This window comes from Amborella trichopoda, chromosome 1 (genome assembly GCF_054954075.1).
Source record: "Amborella trichopoda isolate Santa Cruz 75 chromosome 1, AtrichopodaSantaCruz75HAP2 v2.0, whole genome shotgun sequence".
Classification (NCBI taxonomy): Eukaryota; Viridiplantae; Streptophyta; class Magnoliopsida; order Amborellales; family Amborellaceae; genus Amborella; species Amborella trichopoda.
This window is the reverse complement of record NC_142336.1, coordinates 9,464,257-9,482,553: the sequence shown is the minus strand read 5'-3', so window position 1 is coordinate 9,482,553 and position 18,297 is coordinate 9,464,257. Positions and strand designations below refer to the sequence as shown.

The window sequence follows — 18,297 nt, the reverse complement described above, 5'->3', positions numbered from 1 at the left end:
AAAAAGCGGACTGCCCAGTGCCTGGGTGGCCACCTAGGCAGATCTGGAGGCCTGGGCGCATCGCCCAGGCCTGGGTGCACAAACAAAGCGTTGGTTCCTGGGCGCCTAGTAAATTGCCCAGCGCCCAGACCTGGGCGGCTACCTAGGTACAACACCCCACCTAGAGGAGGAAAAAACTTTTGGTAGGGGCTATTTTTGTCCATTTTTTTTATATTAAGGGGCCAACAATGGGGGGTTTAGGTTCATTTGAAACCTAAACCTCATTAGAGCCCATTTTAGAGAGAGAAAACCCCAAAAAACTAGTTTTTGGTGATTTCTTTAGGATTGAAGGGTTTCTCAAAGTTATGAGAACTTGATCAAAACATCACCTATTGATATTAGATTTAGTGTTTGATGTTTTATAAATCCATTGGTTTTTTTTTTAGAAGATTTTGATTCCTTAGAAGCATCTCTAAGGTGGAAGTTTGGAGATTGAGCAATCAAAGTAAGTGATTTTTTTTATTGCTTGTGTAAGTTTGTAGTTCTACTGGTTTGGTATTTGGTAACTTTGGTTTGGTAATTTGGTTGGTAAATTTTAAGTTTTAATTGGATATGGACCGACTTATGGTTATGCTTATGGAGTGTGTGCTAATGTGTAGTATACTTTGAATTTTGGTATGCCCTAAATACCTAATTCTTATATTTTATACAATAAATAACTGTAGAATCCTTTTTGGATTCAACTGGGCCGCCTAGGTTCTAGGCACCCGCCTAGGCGTTGGGCGGCTGGACCCCCTAGGCAGCCTAGGACCCGCCTAGCGCATTTTGAAACTATGCATATAGGTTAGAATTTGTTTATAAATGGTTTGTGATATAAGGGTGAGATCAGTTTATGTGCGTTTTTCTACTAAAGCTTACCTGGTTTAACTGGAGGGAACCATGGAGCATGGCTGATGAGTTACCATTTCTATTTCAATTTAATACAGCTGGTTGCCTGTTTTCTTTCCTTATTTGTTTCATTTCTCATCATCTGGTATCAGAGTGGGTCGATCCCCAATGTGCCTCAGATGCTGCAAATATGTGTGGTGGCTGCGAGAGGAGTTCAAGGATGTGGCGTGGTGGTGGTTTAGGTCCTATACGAAAGAATTTTAATGACCTTTTGGGGTGATTCGACAAACTGGCACATGAGCTGCGCCAAGCTTTTACCAAGTGGGGTTCGGTGACTTTAGTCATTTATGAGAGTGATGTTTCTGAATTCACAAAGGAAGACCCCTACGATAACTGGGGAAGGGTTGGAGATCCGCTTTCTAACCAACGGAGGGTTTCTGATCTCCTTCTTGAGGAATGCCTGGTGCAAGCTCTGGAAGGGGGCGGATAGATGCATCCGAGTCAACGTACTAATGTTTTTTGGTCGGCTATAGCCACACAACTTCTTAGACTGGATTGCCAGCATTGAAATATTTTTTGAGTGGAAGGAGCTGTCTGAATTGATGAAGGTAACAACTTGTGGCTGCCGGCTTGAAGGTCACACCCTAATTTGGTGGCAGCAGTTGCATGCAAGTCTATCGAAAGCAGAAAATCATGACCTGGATGAAGATGAAATCATGTTTGACAGAAAACTTCATCCCAGTTGATTATGCACAAGATCTGTACCAAAGTTTGCATCACTTGCACTTAAAGGAGAAGAGCATGCAGGAATACATTGAGGAGTTTTACCTGTTGATCAGCCGAAAGGATACCCATGAAAACGACAATCAGCTCATTTCCCACTGTATGGGTGGGTTGAAACTGTCGATTCAAAATGAGTTGATCTTGCATTGAGCAGTCATCATGATAAGGCCTATGTATTGCCTTAGAAGTTGAAGGGAAATTGAAGAGCAGTGCTGCTATTCACTTTTGATCAAGGGTCCTCCTCGGGCACCAGTGGACGTAATACCAATCTAAGGCAGCTCTAGTTGTCTGACCCAAATTTTTGGCCTAGAGATGGGCTGAAATAGCAAAGGGCTTGATCAAGAACATACCTTTTCAAGCTCACGATCAGGGTGTTAGGTGCTATAACTGTGGTAAGCTGGGCACCGCCCTTTTGAATGTCTTAAGAGGCAAGCTGGTATAATCTTTGCGAAGCAGATGAGGATTATGAGGGGATGTTGAGCTGTGACCAATTTATGATGAGGAAGTCGATGATGAACCAGAAGGGGCCGCAACAGAGTAGTATCATGATGAAGGAGAGCTGCTCTTAATCAGGCAGCTATCATCTGCCCCGAATATGGTGGAAGAAGCGTGACTGCCAAAAAAATATCTTTCGCACCAGATGCACAACCCAAGGGAAAGGTCTGCACCGTTATCATTGACAAAGGTAGTTGTGGTACCATGGTGTCGCAGGAGATGGGGGACAAGCGCAAGCTGATGTGAGAATAACACCCTAAGCCATAGAAGATCTCCTGGTTCAAATGGCATAATGAAACCCATGTTAACCATTGCTACTTAGTTAATTTTACTATTGGAAACACCCATTAGGAGTCCATTTGGTGTGATGTACTTTCTATGGATGATCTTCATATACTATTGGGTCCTCCATGGCAGCATGACTGTTCTGCTATACACCATAGGAGTCATAATACATATACTTTGTGGAAAAATGGTGTTAAGATCACTTTTTCCTTTTAAGAGGATATCCAACCTGAACCCAAGAAAAGGGAAGGTGAGGAAATGCACTCTGAAATTTTAGTTAAAGTAATGAAGTAACATTCATCATCTAAAAAACAAAGAAAAGAAATATCAAAGCATGCTTGTTCCTTAAGATGATTTCTGAACTAATGATATTTTGTCCGAGTTAATACAAGTTCTTACAAGCTCTTTTGTAAAAGAATCTGTTAAAAAGAATGATTCAGCTAGTTTAATCTGTTTGAATAGAATAAATTATTTTTTTCTATTATGAAGTACCTTAGTCTCTGCCTTTTACTTTATTAATTTGGTTAGGTTATAGGCAATCCCACCTAGAGATGTATCTGGCAGCAACCTGTGCACCCATAAGGCTATCAAAGATAGTATGATAAACTTTCGAAGTAAATCTTAATGCTTGCCTTAACATTCACTGTTGTAAAAAAGCTCTAATAGATTTTTATTGGATGTCTAATATTTTACTATTGTGAGGCAGAAGTCTCTATTTTACTTCTCTTACTATTTGAGCATGATACTTGGGGGAAATTCTTCATTTAGCAGGTCTAACCTATTTCATTCACATCCTATATGCCATCATTTGGCTCATATGACTGCTTATTTATCAGGGATCATCGTCTAGTAAATTGGGACTGTATCTTGCGGACAGCCATCTCTGACATTGAGGTATAGTATATAAATGAAATGCTATATTTCCAGGTCAGGAATCTTTTGTTTTACAAGAATCACCAAGTCAAATCTGTTTATATATTGGTTACTAATGTATTTGTATGCTTGTGCCTGTGTGGACATGCGCATGCACCTCATATGTTTTCTTTTTTATTTTTATTTAGGTGGACTATAAGGACATTAAAGAGCGAACACTTCTGAAGGTTCCTGGATATGACAATCCTATCGAATTTGGTGTTTTGACTTCTTTTGCATATCCTCTAGATGAGGGAATGGGTGATATAGTTGTTGCAACAACAAGAGTGGAAACAATGCTTGGCGATACTGCTATTGCTGTACATCCTGAAGATAGAAGGTATACTCACTTGCATGGGAAATTTGCAGTTCATCCTTTCAATGGGAGGAAACTTCCCATCATTTGTGATGCAGAGCTTGTTGATCCGGAATTTGGAACAGGTGCTGTTAAGGTAATTGTCATTTGAATCCCTTGGAATTTGTGGTTGTGTATTTGGATGTAATAAGCTTCTGGTGACGAAATTTTCTTTGACTGGTGTCCATAATTTCTTTGTTCTGTTTTAGATTTTTATATCATAATTACCTATCATAACTACTACTATCTTATTGCAGATAACCCCAGCTCACGACCCAAATGATTTTGCTGTTGGAAAACGTCATAAGCTTGAGTTCATTAACATCTTCACTGATGATGGGAAAATCAATAGCAACGGGGGTTCTCAGTTTGAAGGGATGCCACGATTCAAAGCTCGTGTGGCTGTGATTGAAGCTTTACAAAAGCAGGTGATTTTAATCTCTCTTACACTTGATTGATTGGACGTTCATGGAGGGCACAAATATTCCTTTCCCTGACATGAGGTTTTCTGGGTTCTCCTAGTCTATAGTCTTAGTGAAACCACTAGGATCATTATGCCTGCTTCCACTTCCTTCCGATTTCTTGAAAACTCAATCCCTCAACATACGTGCTCTTGGAAGAGTTGAAACCTTGTTTACAGCCTTTTCAGGAAGGCCCATAGTGGCACTCATTCGATTCATCTAATAAATAGACCCATGGTAGTGGGTTTTGAACATTCAACGTTGTGCGTCAGCCAACCACTGAGCAAGGTGTCCAAATCCCTAAACAATTCCCTATTCTTCTTGACTTAATTGTCTTCTCCTAAGACTACTTGGATTATTCTTTCTTGAATGCCCTCTTCTTGTATAGCCTTCCTTTGGCTGGAATGTAGGTCCTCCTATAGAATCATTTGGAGAGGCCAAGGGCCTTCTCCAGCAGAAAGTTAATGGGGAGTTCCTTTGAGGCATTGCGAGGAGTTCTTCTTCAAGTCCTCAAAATCATTTTCTAGTTGTCTTTTTTATCTAGTTGCAATTTCATGGCCTTCAGATTCTATAATGTGAGCTATGTCTTTTAGCATGATTTCCTTAGGGTCTGGGGCTGTTTTGATAATTTTTCTTCACTAATGAAATGGCAGTGGTATGTGAAAATGTAAATAGTTTCTATTTTACTGTTTCATGCTGTGTTAGTTTTCTGATTTCTTATATTTGTACAGCTTCCTCATGCTGCACAGTATTTATTTGTTTAACATTTTTTCCTTTCTTGGGTTGGGGGGGGGGGGGGGGGGGGGGGGAGGGGGATAGAGAAAGAGAGTGGGTTGGGTTGGAGGTTTGGTGGGTGGTGGCAACCTGCTCTTGGTTTTCTACTGACTGAGGAGAAAAGTCACGTTAGTTCAAACATTAATAGCTAATTTTCAATTACTTTGGGTTGATCATGTTTGACTTCAGATAGTATACTTGTAAATGCACGCTTTAGTCATTTTCCCATCCATAAAGGGTTGGAGCAGAACAATTAAGGGAGGTTCCACTTTTCTGTTCTGTTTTTCTTGTTTTTTGTTTTTTTAAGGAAAAATGTTTGATTGTACTATACAATGTTTCTAACTTAGTTCAGGCCTCGGACTAGGCCCTAGCCTGACCCAAGCAACTCGGCTGAGTCCCAGTGCACATGCTAAAAAAAACTAAAAATACAGAATTTAAAGTAAATAAGTAATATACTCATTAAAAGTCTTAAATTTCAGATGTGTATAAAAGATGGATTTTTGAGAAACTTGATCTATACGTTGAAATATTTCAGAAATCAAAATAAGGAAAAAATTAAAAAATGGAGTATGTAACTAGAAGGTTCCCAAATCATCACAGATACCATATAAATCGTATAAAAATGTATTTATAAATCATGTATTGAAGATATTTTACTTGAAGTTTTGAGTTTTAAATGATTTTTAGCAGGGAAGAGTTGGCCCTTGGAACTCGCCTTGGCCAGAGGCTGAGGCCGAGTTATCGCCCCAGTTCTTGAACACTGGTATTATATAATTGATTTAATTACAAGGCAATCAAATCTTAAGGTGTAGTGTCAACCTAGAACAACATTACTTAGGAGGTCTGATTTGGTTCAAGTGCAATGCTCTAAAAAGGCAAGGTAAAGGCCCCTAAGGACATATATGGAAGCAATGGCAAAGATAGAGTGACTTATGGTTTGACTGAGGGTATGACCCTTAATAGAGTAGAATGGTAGAATAGGATTCGTGTAGTTGACTCCAAAAAATTAGGATAAGGCTCGGATGATGATATTGATGAATTATAAGACAATACAAAGTAAGGCTGCACACATGTCGGGAGCTCCTATATAGAAAAGGCTGTCTACAAATAGGGAGCTCCTTTACAAAAAACGTTGGGGACCCACAAGGCCAAAGATAAACATGTCATCAAGGGAAGGGAAAGGACAAAGGGGTTGGAGGAAAGATGAAAAGCTTGAGAGAGTAATAGGAGACATAGAGCATACAGAAAGGAAGGACAGAGGCTAGGTCTGCCGCCCCTGCCCCTGCTTTGGCCAATACATAATCTGTTAGGTTCGACTCACTATAGACATAGCAAAAGGTCACCATTATCTCCCTGCCCATGTAGAAGATATGGTCGAGGCGCCAGGGGCAATCAGCTCTCTTGGATGCCATGCAATAACTTTACTAGTTTCATGGAGTGAAATGAGGTCCAGGAAACCCTTTTCAGGCCTTTAAGGAGAGCTATGGATTCTACTATGTGGAATCTGCGTAACCTATGGACTGTGTGAGAGTAGAATTCCTTCATGGTAGTCCCTCATGACATCCCCTATCGCTACTGGTCCCTGATTAACTATAGAACATTCATCTCTGTTGAGCTTGAGTGCTCTGGGGGTTGGGGTAGTCCATGAGGGGACTGTGACCAGTCTATGTGGCATGAAGAGAAGAATATCCTTCGAGCTCTTTAGGAAGCTGCAAACCAAAATATTTTGAATGTGTTATCATTGGCCCAAAATATAATTTTGTATTTGATGTCATCTTGGAGGCTTTGGGTGGATGAGGTCTGATGCAGTATAAAATTTATTGGCAAATACCACCCGGCAAAAGTAACCACATTTAAGAGAGAAGTAAAAAGAAGGAAATCACAAGATAAAAGAAGAAAATGCGCGGATATGAGTATTCCGGCACAGGTCCATAAGCAAAGGAGAAGAAATAAACACCCACAAAGGGCTCTTTCTCTCTCTCTCTCTCTCTCTCACTCTACACGATCACAAAGATCACTTTTTTTTTCATTAAGAAAATTCCATCTCTCCTTTACATAGCACGTGCTCCTTCTAAAGGAGTTCGGCTTCACCAAAATGATAACTCTCTATTTCCATTCTTCTATCCAAAGATAAGAGCGAATACAAAAAGATATAAACAAAACCGCATTACATTCCTAAGACTTCTATTCACGTAACTTTCCTTCTACCAAGATTTCCCTTATGATCATGGTTCCTAAAAACATATTTCCTAAAAACAAAACTTCTTTTCTAATAGATAACCAATACACTTTAATTGCTATCAACTAAAAGACGTATCCTCCTAGTAATCTCCAACTCTATCTTATACTCACTAATAAAAGACCATATCACGTGCAAGCCTCTCTAATACTCATGTAAACCTCAACTCTATCTCTCCTAAATAAATCCCACTTAGAAAATACGGACATATTCCTAAATAAATCGCACCAAAAATATGGTTCAACTTTCCTAAAGAAATTGTACCTAATGATATAAAAAAACTTGCAAAAAAAAAAAGATTTAATCAAACTAACCTAAAAATCCTATTTTTAACAATTAACGGTAATAACTAAAAATAAAAAGTCTACCCAATCTCTAAAAATAAAATAAATAAAAATAAAAATAAAATTTGTAGCCACCAGATTTTGATCTGCATCAAGGTCCCTTTGAAACTTCATTTTATTTCTCTCTCCATATTGACCATAAAGTGGTCATGATTGAGACTCTCAATAAGAAGAGACCCATCTTGGCATACGGAGGGCAGAAGAAGCCTTGACAGATCCAAATAATGGATTTGGGGGTGGTCTATTTCCATTCGAAGTCCTACAACAGTTGGGACCAGAGAAATAAGGCCACCTCACAGTTTAGAAATAGATGATCCAAGCTCTCATCGTTTTGAAGACACACGACACACCAATTAGCTAGATGTTGTTCCCTACGTTTTAGTTGGTCTCTGTCAAAGTTTCAGAAAATGCTAGGTTGCCGGCCTAGCCTAGGCTACCCAGCGCATAGGCTGGAACCTAGGCGCGTATAGAACTTCAGAAGCCCTGAGGTGACATTTTTTCAGAACTATGCATATATGTGCTGTCCAAACGCACATATATCCAGATATTTCTGTCAAGTTTGTACTTTTTTTTGCATTTATATGTATTCGAACTAACTTATTTATGCAAATATATACACATGGATGTTGAAAGTTAGCACAAAAAAAGTTAATTGATTTAAAAGAAAAGATTAAAAAAAAATGTTCAAAACTTCAAATCATTAAAAATTTAATGAAAACCATAAACAAATCCATACTTCATAGTATGTTAGTCTCAAACTCTTTGTACTCCATAGTGGCATACAATCATCATACAGTTACACATAAACCAAGTCTCCTATATGACCAATACAAATTGATTCAATATAAAAGATAAGATGAAATACAAAATAAAAAGAAAAAGAGTAGATATTCGATTCTTTAAATCAACAATTCATCCCAAAAATCTTAAAATACACTCACTAGCATCCAAAAAATAATTCCAATAAGACTGGGTAAGCTTTTGGATGATTCTTTAAACGTTACAATTTTTTCTTGATTAAATTTTTTTAAAAAAAACAACATTTTTTTTGTGTTTGTAGGGTTTAGGATTGAACGTTTTTTGAACTCCGGGGGTTTAGAATACCCCTAAATATCCTTTTTACCCTATTTGATGTGTCAAAAGACCCAAAATGCACTTCACGGGCAATGTTTTTTATCAAAATAAGGCCCGGTTCCTTGGCGCTTGCCTGGCTCGCTTGGGTGGGTGTCCAGGAACCGGTGCCTGTAAATGTCTGCCCACGCTAGGCAAGGCAGCCTAGGCCCCTTGGGCGCATAGCTACCTGCCTATGGGCTGGGCAGGCCATTCTGTTGGAGTCGAAGAAAAGATGAGCTTTTATAAAACTAACCCAAACTTTGACTTTTGGAAATTTTTGCTCAGACCACTAAATAATGTTCAAAGGTCATTTGGTGTTAAACTATTGTATTTGTCAAGGAGTAGGTTTTGCTAGACAGTTAGGGGTTTTCTCTGTATTTTATATTATTATCATCATTATTTTAGCCTTTTCCCAATTAATTGGGTTCTGCTAAGGGGCCGTAACCCGGTGCTGGTCCCACCTAAGCAAGGTCCAGGGAGGGTGGGCCGGAAATGGCCCTAACCTTTGACTTATGCACAAAGTACCTGCTTACTGGACTCGAACCCGTGCTCTTGCATCGGCTACCCGAGCCTTTTACCAGAGTTTGGCTATTCACATCACCTGTTTTTGTGCGTCTCACCCATAGCATGGTTACATGGGAATATAAAAAATACTGGCTGACTAGGGTGGAAACCCATCGCTTTTTCCTTTTTAAAGGATCTCTTAACAAAGAAATATGAGAAATCGATGGCTGTATTTCATGGGTGTCTTTTAAAAAGAATGAATTATGGTCTTTAGCTATTACTTGTATTTCATCCCTTTCCTTTTAAGTCTTAAAGATCAAATACGGGGAATCACAATACTTCATTTCTCAACTGCTTTTTAAGTAGCCAAAATATGGGTATTTCGACTACATATGGTTTGCCCTTTTTTATTCTGAAAGGAATGTGGGTAATTGAACTGTTTTTTACTCTGTCAAAAAATACCTGTGTTTCACTACTTTAGCCTGTTAGCACAAGTGTATTGCATTACCCTTTTTTCATATTTAGGATTCATTTTTATTTTACAAGTCAGGCAATAATGTAAATTGCCCCTCTAAAAGGTCCAAAAATTAGCACATAGGTGAGCTATGACTTTTATTTTCTTATACTTGTACTATGGATATCTATTGTCTTAAAAAAACAGATCATATAGGATTTTCTTAAAGATCCCTTTTGTAATTTAGGGAAGTCATTTTCCTCCTATAAACAAGTTCTGGATGAAGTTTGATTTGAAATGATCAGAAATTACTTTATCAACCTGAGAAAATAAATCCATACTTAAAGTGCAGTCTCTGGAATATTGGTAACTTTTTCTTTTTGTCATGCTTCTACATCTTCTTGTCTGGAAGCTTATGAATTTGTGATCTTCTAAATTAAATATATAAAAAAGAATATCAGTCAATAAGATGAAAAAAAAACTCTACAAAATTTTAAGTTGGCCATAGAATGGAACTGAGTACTACCTAATTAGTTTTACATCTACAAATTTGGTGCATTGTTTTGTATTATATCATTCTTGATGTTGACTTATAGTGGCAGGACCACTCTTGAGCTTGTTGGCTTCCCACTCATCCATAATTTCCTCTATTGGAATTGCTGCAACATTGCTAAATTCCTCTTTTTCATTCATTCAGGGACTTTGCAGAGGTGCTCAAAATAATGAGATGCGCCTTGGAATCTGTTCAAGAACTAACGATGTTGTGGAACCAATGATAAAGCCACAGTGGTTTGTTGACTGTGCTGACATGGCAAAAGAAGCTTGTGATGCTGTTACTGATGGAAGAATTGAGATCATCCCGAAACAATATGAAGCTGACTGGTTCAGGTCCGTGCTCATATTCTTTTATTTCAGATTATCCTTTTACTTGTTGATAAGATTCTGTGATAGCAGTGCGTTGATACTCATGGATACTTTGAAGCAGTGTTCACAAAATTGAACCGAACGGTTGACCGGACATTGGCCCAGAAGCGGTTTAACCGGCCTAACCGGTAAACCGACGGATTCAACCATTCTAACCAGGCAAGTCCCTGGCGGTCAAAAAAATGTTGAAAAAATAAAAAAGAGAAAAAAAAAACCTACTAAAATGTGAAAAGCATATAAAGAATGATCAAAACAAAACACATTCAAAAGAATTTGAAAATTAATGAAAAAAAATGGATTTTAACGAAGCGATTTTTGAATTAAAGTGAGTATTAATGACCAAAACAATTTTTAATCTTTACCATAATGTAAAGAATATGAAAGAGCGCACTGCAAACCAAATTTCTTACTTTCAAGAATTTATATACATTTTTTTGAATTTTTTTTAAATACCGGTTGATCACCAAAACCGCTCAAAACCGGAACCGACCAGTGGCCGGTTCCGATCTAACCGTGCAGTTTGCGGTTAGATCACCCGGTTTTTCCAACAGTGCTTTGAAGACATATTACTCAAGTTTCTGTTTGTTCTTACTTGTTACTGTATTGGTCTTTTACATATGTGATTCTCCTTTTCAGAAATTTCATTTGACCACCCATTTACTATAAAATAAGGATTTTGTCCTATTCTTACCATTTCTAATGTTATTGACACGTGATAATTTGCGGACTTTAAATATGCTAGCAAATTGCTTTGTTTAGAGATTATACCCATTAAGAAAATTGAAATTACAGATGGTTGAAGAACATCCGAGATTGGTGCATTTCTAGGCAACTTTGGTGGGGCCACCGTATTCCAGCTTGGTATCTAACCCTGGAAGATGACATGATAAAGGAATTTGGGTTCTACAATGACCACTGGGTCGTTGGGATAAATGAAAAAGAAGCTCAGGCAGAGGCTAATAACTTGTTCCCTGGGAAGAGGTTTTATCTTGCACAGGATCCAGATGTGCTGGACACTTGGTTTTCATCTGGACTTGCTCCTATTTCTTCATTGGGTTGGCCAGATGATACGGAGGACATGAGGGCATTTTATCCAACTTCTGTTCTTGAAACTGGGCATGACATTCTCTTTTTCTGGGTTGCTAGGATGGTTATTCAAGGAATGAAACTAGCTGGGGATGTACCTTTTAAACAAGTGAGTGGTAGTTTTAGCTTTTACTTTCATACAAGTTATGTTGAGAATTTTCTCCTTTTTTTTGGCCATCTTGTAGCAATGCGGCCTTCCCTGCTACATACACGTTATCCAGCCACATTTGCTTGCACTTGATGGTATGGGGAATTGGGGATGACTGGTATGCTGTGTTATTTGATGCTAGATGACTGGGCAGGATTTCACAACTTTGAAGTTTCAACTGTTAACAGGTGTACTTGCATCCTATGATACGTGATGCGCATGGCCGAAAGATGTCCAAGTCCTTAGGAAATGTGGTTGACCCACTTGACGTGATAAATGGAATTACCTTGGAGGGTCTGCAAAAAAAGCTGGAGCAGGGTAACTTGGACAAAAATGAGTTGCTCGTTGCAAGAGAAGGACAGGTGAAGGACTTCCCCGGTGGAATTGCTGAATGTGGAGCAGATGCTCTTCGTTTTGCCCTTGTCTCATACACTGCTCAGGTCGTTCTCCTCAATATCATAAATGTCCCATATAAAATTTTGATATTTTGGTCTTCAGAATCAGAGTGGTTATATGGTGCTTGCCTTAGATGTTGACATAACTAATGTCATTCTTTGTTCAAAAGGGCATGCCTTTGTAAGTTGTAAGAAATACTCTGGCTAAACTTCCCAATTTCTGCCATTTTGCTTCTCAAAATTAGAAGTATTGTTATTTTTTAAGGAAAGAATGAAACTGGACTTCTGGTTTGGTTAAAGTTCCGTTTAAGCCAAAAGTGTCTTGAGAAATTTACTTAAACCTTAGTTTTTTGCATTTTTCATTCATGTACCAATAAGTTTCTTGGCTTCTGTTGTTTTGGCAGTCAGATAAGATAAACTTGGATATTCAGAGAGTAGTTGGGTATCGTCAATGGTGCAATAAGTTATGGAATGCCATCCGCTTTGCTATGAGCAAACTGGGAAGTGATTATATCCCTCCTGAGAAGCTGGTGATAGAATCTTTGCCCTTCAGTTGCAAGTGGATATTATCAGTTCTGAATGGAGCTATATCCAGAACCATTTTAGCCCTTGAGTCTTATGATTTCTCTGGTGCGACTAGTGCTGTTTACTCCTGGTGGCAATACCAACTATGCGATGTGTTCATTGAAGTTATTAAACCTTTGTTTACCTCTGATTTGAAGTCAGAGTCCTTAAAGAAGGCAACAAGAGACACATTGTGGGTTTGTCTTGACAATGGTTTGCGTCTGCTTCACCCTTTCATGCCATTTGTCACAGAAGAGCTATGGCAGCGCTTGCCCCAACATGCTGGGAGTATATCAAGAAAAGAGTCAATTATGATGTCTGATTACCCATCTGTTGTAGAGGTTTGAACCATTTGATCAATTCATTTACTCATTGGAAGTTAGATTAGTGTCGTGTATAAAGCTTCCTATTTTTTGTTTATATGTGTGCGTAAAGTCTCCTGAAAATAGTTACGCCAACTTCAATAAATTATTGGTCGTGGTACACAAGCATGATAACATGGTTATTGTACTTCTTACGTCTCGGCAGGAATGGACTAATGAAGAAATTGAAAATGAGATGAATCTTATCGAATCAACTGTAAGATCAATCAGATCACTCCGGACGCTGTTGCCTCCAAATGAAAGGCATGAAAGGTATAGATGGAGTCCTTTTCCTTTTTTTATTTTGTATTTTTTACAATTTACTTATTTTTTATTGTAGTTGTTTCACATCTTCTATTTGTTTCTGAGGCAAGTTCTCCTTTGAATATTTTGTTCAGGCGACCAGCTTTTGTTCTGTGCAAGACAAATGCAGTGGCTGGTATCATTAAACAACATGAGTTGGAGATTTCAACCCTGGCAACCCTATCATCTATAAAGGTGTTGTATGGAAACCCTTCTGATATGTTCTTGTTGAGATCTAGAAGCCAATTGAGGTGACTGTTGGCTCAATTTAGGACTTTGGGTGTGTGTGGGGGTTGTGTTAGAATGCATATCTCTAGTGACGAACTGCAACAACCTACTCAAGGTTCAAAAAGGTGGAGGCGGCCGCCTGGGCAGCCAAGGGTAGGACCACCGATACAGGCACCCAGACACAAAGGCGAGCAGTTTGTATCACTAAGGGAAGGTTGGAGAGGGGCCATATATTTTGTGTGTATGTGTTTTGTGAATGCATGTGTGTTTAGTGTGTGTGTGTGTGCATGCGCACGTATGTGTGCTTGCATGGAATTCTTAAAGATCATCCTCTTTTTTTCTTGTTCTTTTTTTTTTTTTTTTCTTTTGGATCTGTATTTGTGAGAGAGAGGTCTCGAACACTTGAAGGATATGTTTGAGAGAGTTTGACAGAGAGACCTCACATCGATCACTTGGAGGCCATCTTAATTTTTTCCTTTTTCTTACATTGAAAGAGGGAGCATATGGGGCCATGTGTATCTTTGTGAGTGTGTGTGTGAGAGATAGGCCACACATCAAATACCTGGAGTCCATCTTCTTCTTTTTCTCATATGTAGAGAGAGCACATGGACCCGAGAGAGATATAGAGAGAGTTCATCTTTTTTCTTTTTTTTCTGAAAGGGATACCCGCCTTGAGCTTGCCTAGGCGCCTAGGCCCCCACCTTAGGATGCCAGCCCAGATCCCACCACCTAGGCTATGCCTAGGTGGTTTCTCGTCCAGGCCACCTAGGCGGCAAGGCGGCCGAATTTTCATTCACTGAACCTACTCAATTTGTTGGATGAGAAATGCCCGTGCCCATTGCATGTGGCTTTAGTGAAGGTAGTTTTGAAATGGATTAGTGTTGTCCTGACACCCCATTCTTCTTTGATGTTATGTTGCCACATGTTGGCACTTCCGCATTTCGGGCCGACATTCCATTGGTACATGTCAGAGGTGTTGGGACACTAACAAAGTGGTTGACCTCCATGTCCGAAGTGTCTGATAATAAGAAACAGCGTCTTATTTGTTTCTGTAATAGAGGAGTTGTGTTGGTTGTGGGATTTGAACTTGTGGAGAGGAAAATCCCACATTTATTGAATTTGCATAAGACCTAGTGCAGAAATTTGAACATGTGATTTTGATTGGGTATGAAATGATCTTGAGCCATTACTGGTCATGGGCCCATTTTACTGAAGTCACTTGCATCATAAACATTCCTCTAATTTTTTCATTCTAATCATCATTGTCAAAGCCCCTAAGTCTGCACTCTCTCATCTTATCGCCTATTATCGCCACACTTAAATTTTATTGAATGCATTCATTTTTAATTCTATTCGTTCTTGTCTTACCACTCATCCATCTCAACATCCTCATCTCCGCTACACTCATTCTATATTTTATATTTTCGTATGTTATGTATTATTACATATGGAATTCTTGTCTCAATCTGGGGGTTCTCAGTTAAATAACCATATTTCTGTAAAGATTAACTTGTTGCAAAGGATAGAATTGGCAACATAATACCGATATATATATTTGTATCTGGCTTTGACCCTACTGTAATGGGTACCCTTATTATCTTTGTTAATATTCTTGATGATATCTTTTGATATTACCTTTTATCATAAAGTTCAGCATTGTCACCATAATAGCCCTACTATTATTCATTTTCTAAAATAGCTGATTTGGTCCTGTGCAGTCAAATTTCAGAGTTTTTTTATATCTGCATGGTTAGTCATTTTTATTACTTCTTGCTCATAAGGTTGTATTTAAATTCTGTTTGTAAGCCAGTGAACACACTTGTTTTTCCTTGTTTATTAATAACGAAAAAGGTGGGTTCTAACTTCTAATAATTTCTGTGCTCATGACATGGACTATTTACAGGTTTTAACGGAAAATGATGCCACCCCAGTGGGGTGTGCAGTTAACATTGTGAATGAACACCTCTCTGTTTATCTGCAAGTACAAGGATTTTTAAATGCAGAAGCTGAACGCGAAAAGCTCAGGAAAAGAAAGGAGGAACTACAAAGGCAAGTCTTTTATATTAAACGTTGAATATAAATTTTAGTTTCTGATCATCTGATTGTCATGGGATCAGTAGTATTTGGAAGGATAAACTATGAAGACGAAAGATAGTGCAATTCTAGAAATTGAAGTATCTTTTTTTTTGCAATTAAAAAGAAAAACCTGAAAGTCTCATTCTTTGGTGCACCCCCAGTGAAAAGTAACCTTCTCTACAGCAACTAAGCTGGGTCCACTGTTTTCATAAACTTCTAAGCTCATGTGAGTTAAGCTTTTCTAACATGAGTTTTATCAGGGCGCACGAAGATGAGATTCAGAACTCGTTTATTTGAGCTCCTTCTAACTCCAATTGAGTCGGTCAACACCACTCAACTTTGCTTGAGTGGTCGGACCTATCGGTTGAACTAGTTGGATTGGGAAGCAGGCGTCGAACAAGTCTGGGTTGGTTTTACAAAAGAAAATGCCATTTAAGAGGCCATTTGTTAAAATCATACTGAATTGGATTGAACCAAACTTCTGAACAGTATGAACCAGACACTCATTCCAGTAATCTTTCTTGATTGGTTATGATGTTGACCATTGCAAAACTGTGCACCAGCTTCGAATCCTGCTGCTACCTACCAAAAACATAAATAAACAAAAAACACCGCTAGCGACCAAAAAGCATAAATAATTGAACTGGTATTATTGTTTGTCGAATAGATAAAATGGATTGGACTGCTGTTGAAAGGGGGTTGAACGTTTGTATTTCTTCTTTGTTTGCTGAGAATATTTAACTTTGATGAACTGAACCAGCCTCTTCTCGAGTTTGACCTCCATATTTGATGGCTGATGGGACATGTCCAAGTACCTGAGGGTGAAAATGCCAACAATGATTCCTAAGCTATGAACTGAAGTTTGAGGATATATAGTTGATGACTATCTGGGGTTTGATCCTTATGTTGCTTTACTGTCACAACTGAGTTCACCCTTGACAGCCTCTAGAAAATGAAAGTTATTTGGACTATGTAAAATATCCCTGTTCATTGAAGCAATTTATCTTTCTTTTGTTTCCAAAATTTGACAAAAGTAAGTTAAGTAATTCATGTTCATTTAAGCAATTTATCTTTCTTTTGTTTCAAAAATTTGACGAAAGTAAGTAATGTAATATATCTTTCTTTGTTTGAAAATTTCACAAATCTTTTAAATATTACTCCCCATTGAGTATTTGAATTAACAAATGTGAAGTGCTCTTTCATTTACTTACTAGTTAATATTTGAGGTATCAGCAGATGTGGCTCACTTTTTTTTTATTTTCTATTTTTTGGCAGTTTTAGATTACTGTATGTTTGAGTCTGTAAATAGAATCATGTCATCTGGGTCTCTTTTCTTTCCGAGTGTTGAATCTTTAGAATTTTCTGGCTAGAAAGCATGGTATTGAAGTTTAGTTACAAGTGCTTTGAGTTATACATTTTCTCTTTTTATGTATAAGCTTCTTAAATTGAACTTCGTGCAAGGTATAATTTGCCGTTGGAAATCCCACTTGAAATAGCTTTCTATATCAATCTTTCAACAAGACTCCATTATGCTAAATTTCTGTTGGAGATCTGGGTTGTTTGATATGCACGAGAAGATTCACATTGCTATAATTTTTTTTTGTTTTTGAACAAAAAGTTTGTTATAGAAATTTAAAGCTTCGTCTGCATGTCAGAAAATTCTCTTGCTATGAATTTGCTATCCAATATGATGCTGTGTTTGTTTTCCAGGTGATGGTTGTTTGCATAACTAGAAGCTGATGTTTATCATCAACTACATGCCTTCTTTAAATTACTTTTGTAAATAGGACTTCCTCTCAAGTTACTATGTTTACAATGGTCTTAGATGTATGTTACTATTTAAATAGGCTATCTTATTCGAGTTCTTGCAGAGAACTCATTGTCCTTCAAATGCATGACATGCATATCTTCAATGTGTTTACTTGAAGAATACCATATTTTACCTGGCAATTTCTTCTCATCCAATATATATATAAACAAAAGAGCCTGGGCCTAACTGACGGTTGTGATGGTTGCTAGCAGACATCAGGAAAACTTGGCACAAAGGATGTCAGCTCCTGGTTACGAGGAAAAGGTTCCCCAGCACATTCAGGAGGACAATGTTGCAAAACTAAATAAGCTTATGGGAGAACTCGAGATTGTGGAGGAAGCTCAGGCTAACTTGGATCATACGCTTGCAGATGGAAACTGAGGATGCTGGGGATTGAAACCACTAACAATTGTTTCCACAGTAGTCGGTTGCATCCCCATTCTTGACTATTTTGTTCAGATTTTGTCCTTAATTTGAGAATAATTATTTTTCCATTCTTTGATGATTATGAACAATTATTATTGTACCAGAGTAGTAAATTATTTACCAAGTATATCTATTGGGAAAAGATTTTTGATTGTCTGAGTCAGAAATGGTTGTGCATCTATCTCTCTCTCTCATAATATAAATGGACCCGAGTTGTGAATTCAAATTAATATTCTCATCCTAGATGTGATTTTGCATGAAAACCATCACGTAGGAAAGTGGAAAAGAAAAATGGGACAAACCAGAAAATCATTAAATTTGAACTATAGAGCAAGTGTACACCCTTTCCCTTCTCAGAGTCAATAGTTCAAAAATTGTTTTCTTTGGGC

At 38.1% G+C, this 18,297-nt stretch overlaps 1 protein-coding gene across 3 annotated transcripts in view; it reads left to right on the top strand.

Annotated features, from left to right (window-relative positions):
- Window positions 1–18,075, top strand: part of TWN2 (valyl-tRNA synthetase / valine-tRNA ligase (VALRS)) — a 44,709-nt gene extending 26,634 nt beyond the window's left edge. For all 3 annotated transcript variants that reach the window (XM_011628194.3, XM_088852436.1, XM_011628193.3), the window contains 11 exons: window positions 3,267–3,324; window positions 3,492–3,794; window positions 3,955–4,125; window positions 10,284–10,474; window positions 11,303–11,705; window positions 11,933–12,184; window positions 12,544–13,044; window positions 13,232–13,338; window positions 13,464–13,563; window positions 15,500–15,645; window positions 17,695–18,075. In XM_011628194.3, coding sequence (XP_011626496.1) covers window positions 3,267–3,324; window positions 3,492–3,794; window positions 3,955–4,125; window positions 10,284–10,474; window positions 11,303–11,705; window positions 11,933–12,184; window positions 12,544–13,044; window positions 13,232–13,338; window positions 13,464–13,563; window positions 15,500–15,645; window positions 17,695–17,863 — 2,401 coding nt within the window. In that variant the 3' untranslated portion in view covers window positions 17,864–18,075. The remainder of the gene's footprint in view (window positions 1–3,266; window positions 3,325–3,491; window positions 3,795–3,954; window positions 4,126–10,283; window positions 10,475–11,302; window positions 11,706–11,932; window positions 12,185–12,543; window positions 13,045–13,231; window positions 13,339–13,463; window positions 13,564–15,499; window positions 15,646–17,694) is intronic.
- The last annotated feature ends 222 nt before the right edge of the window (window positions 18,076–18,297 follow it).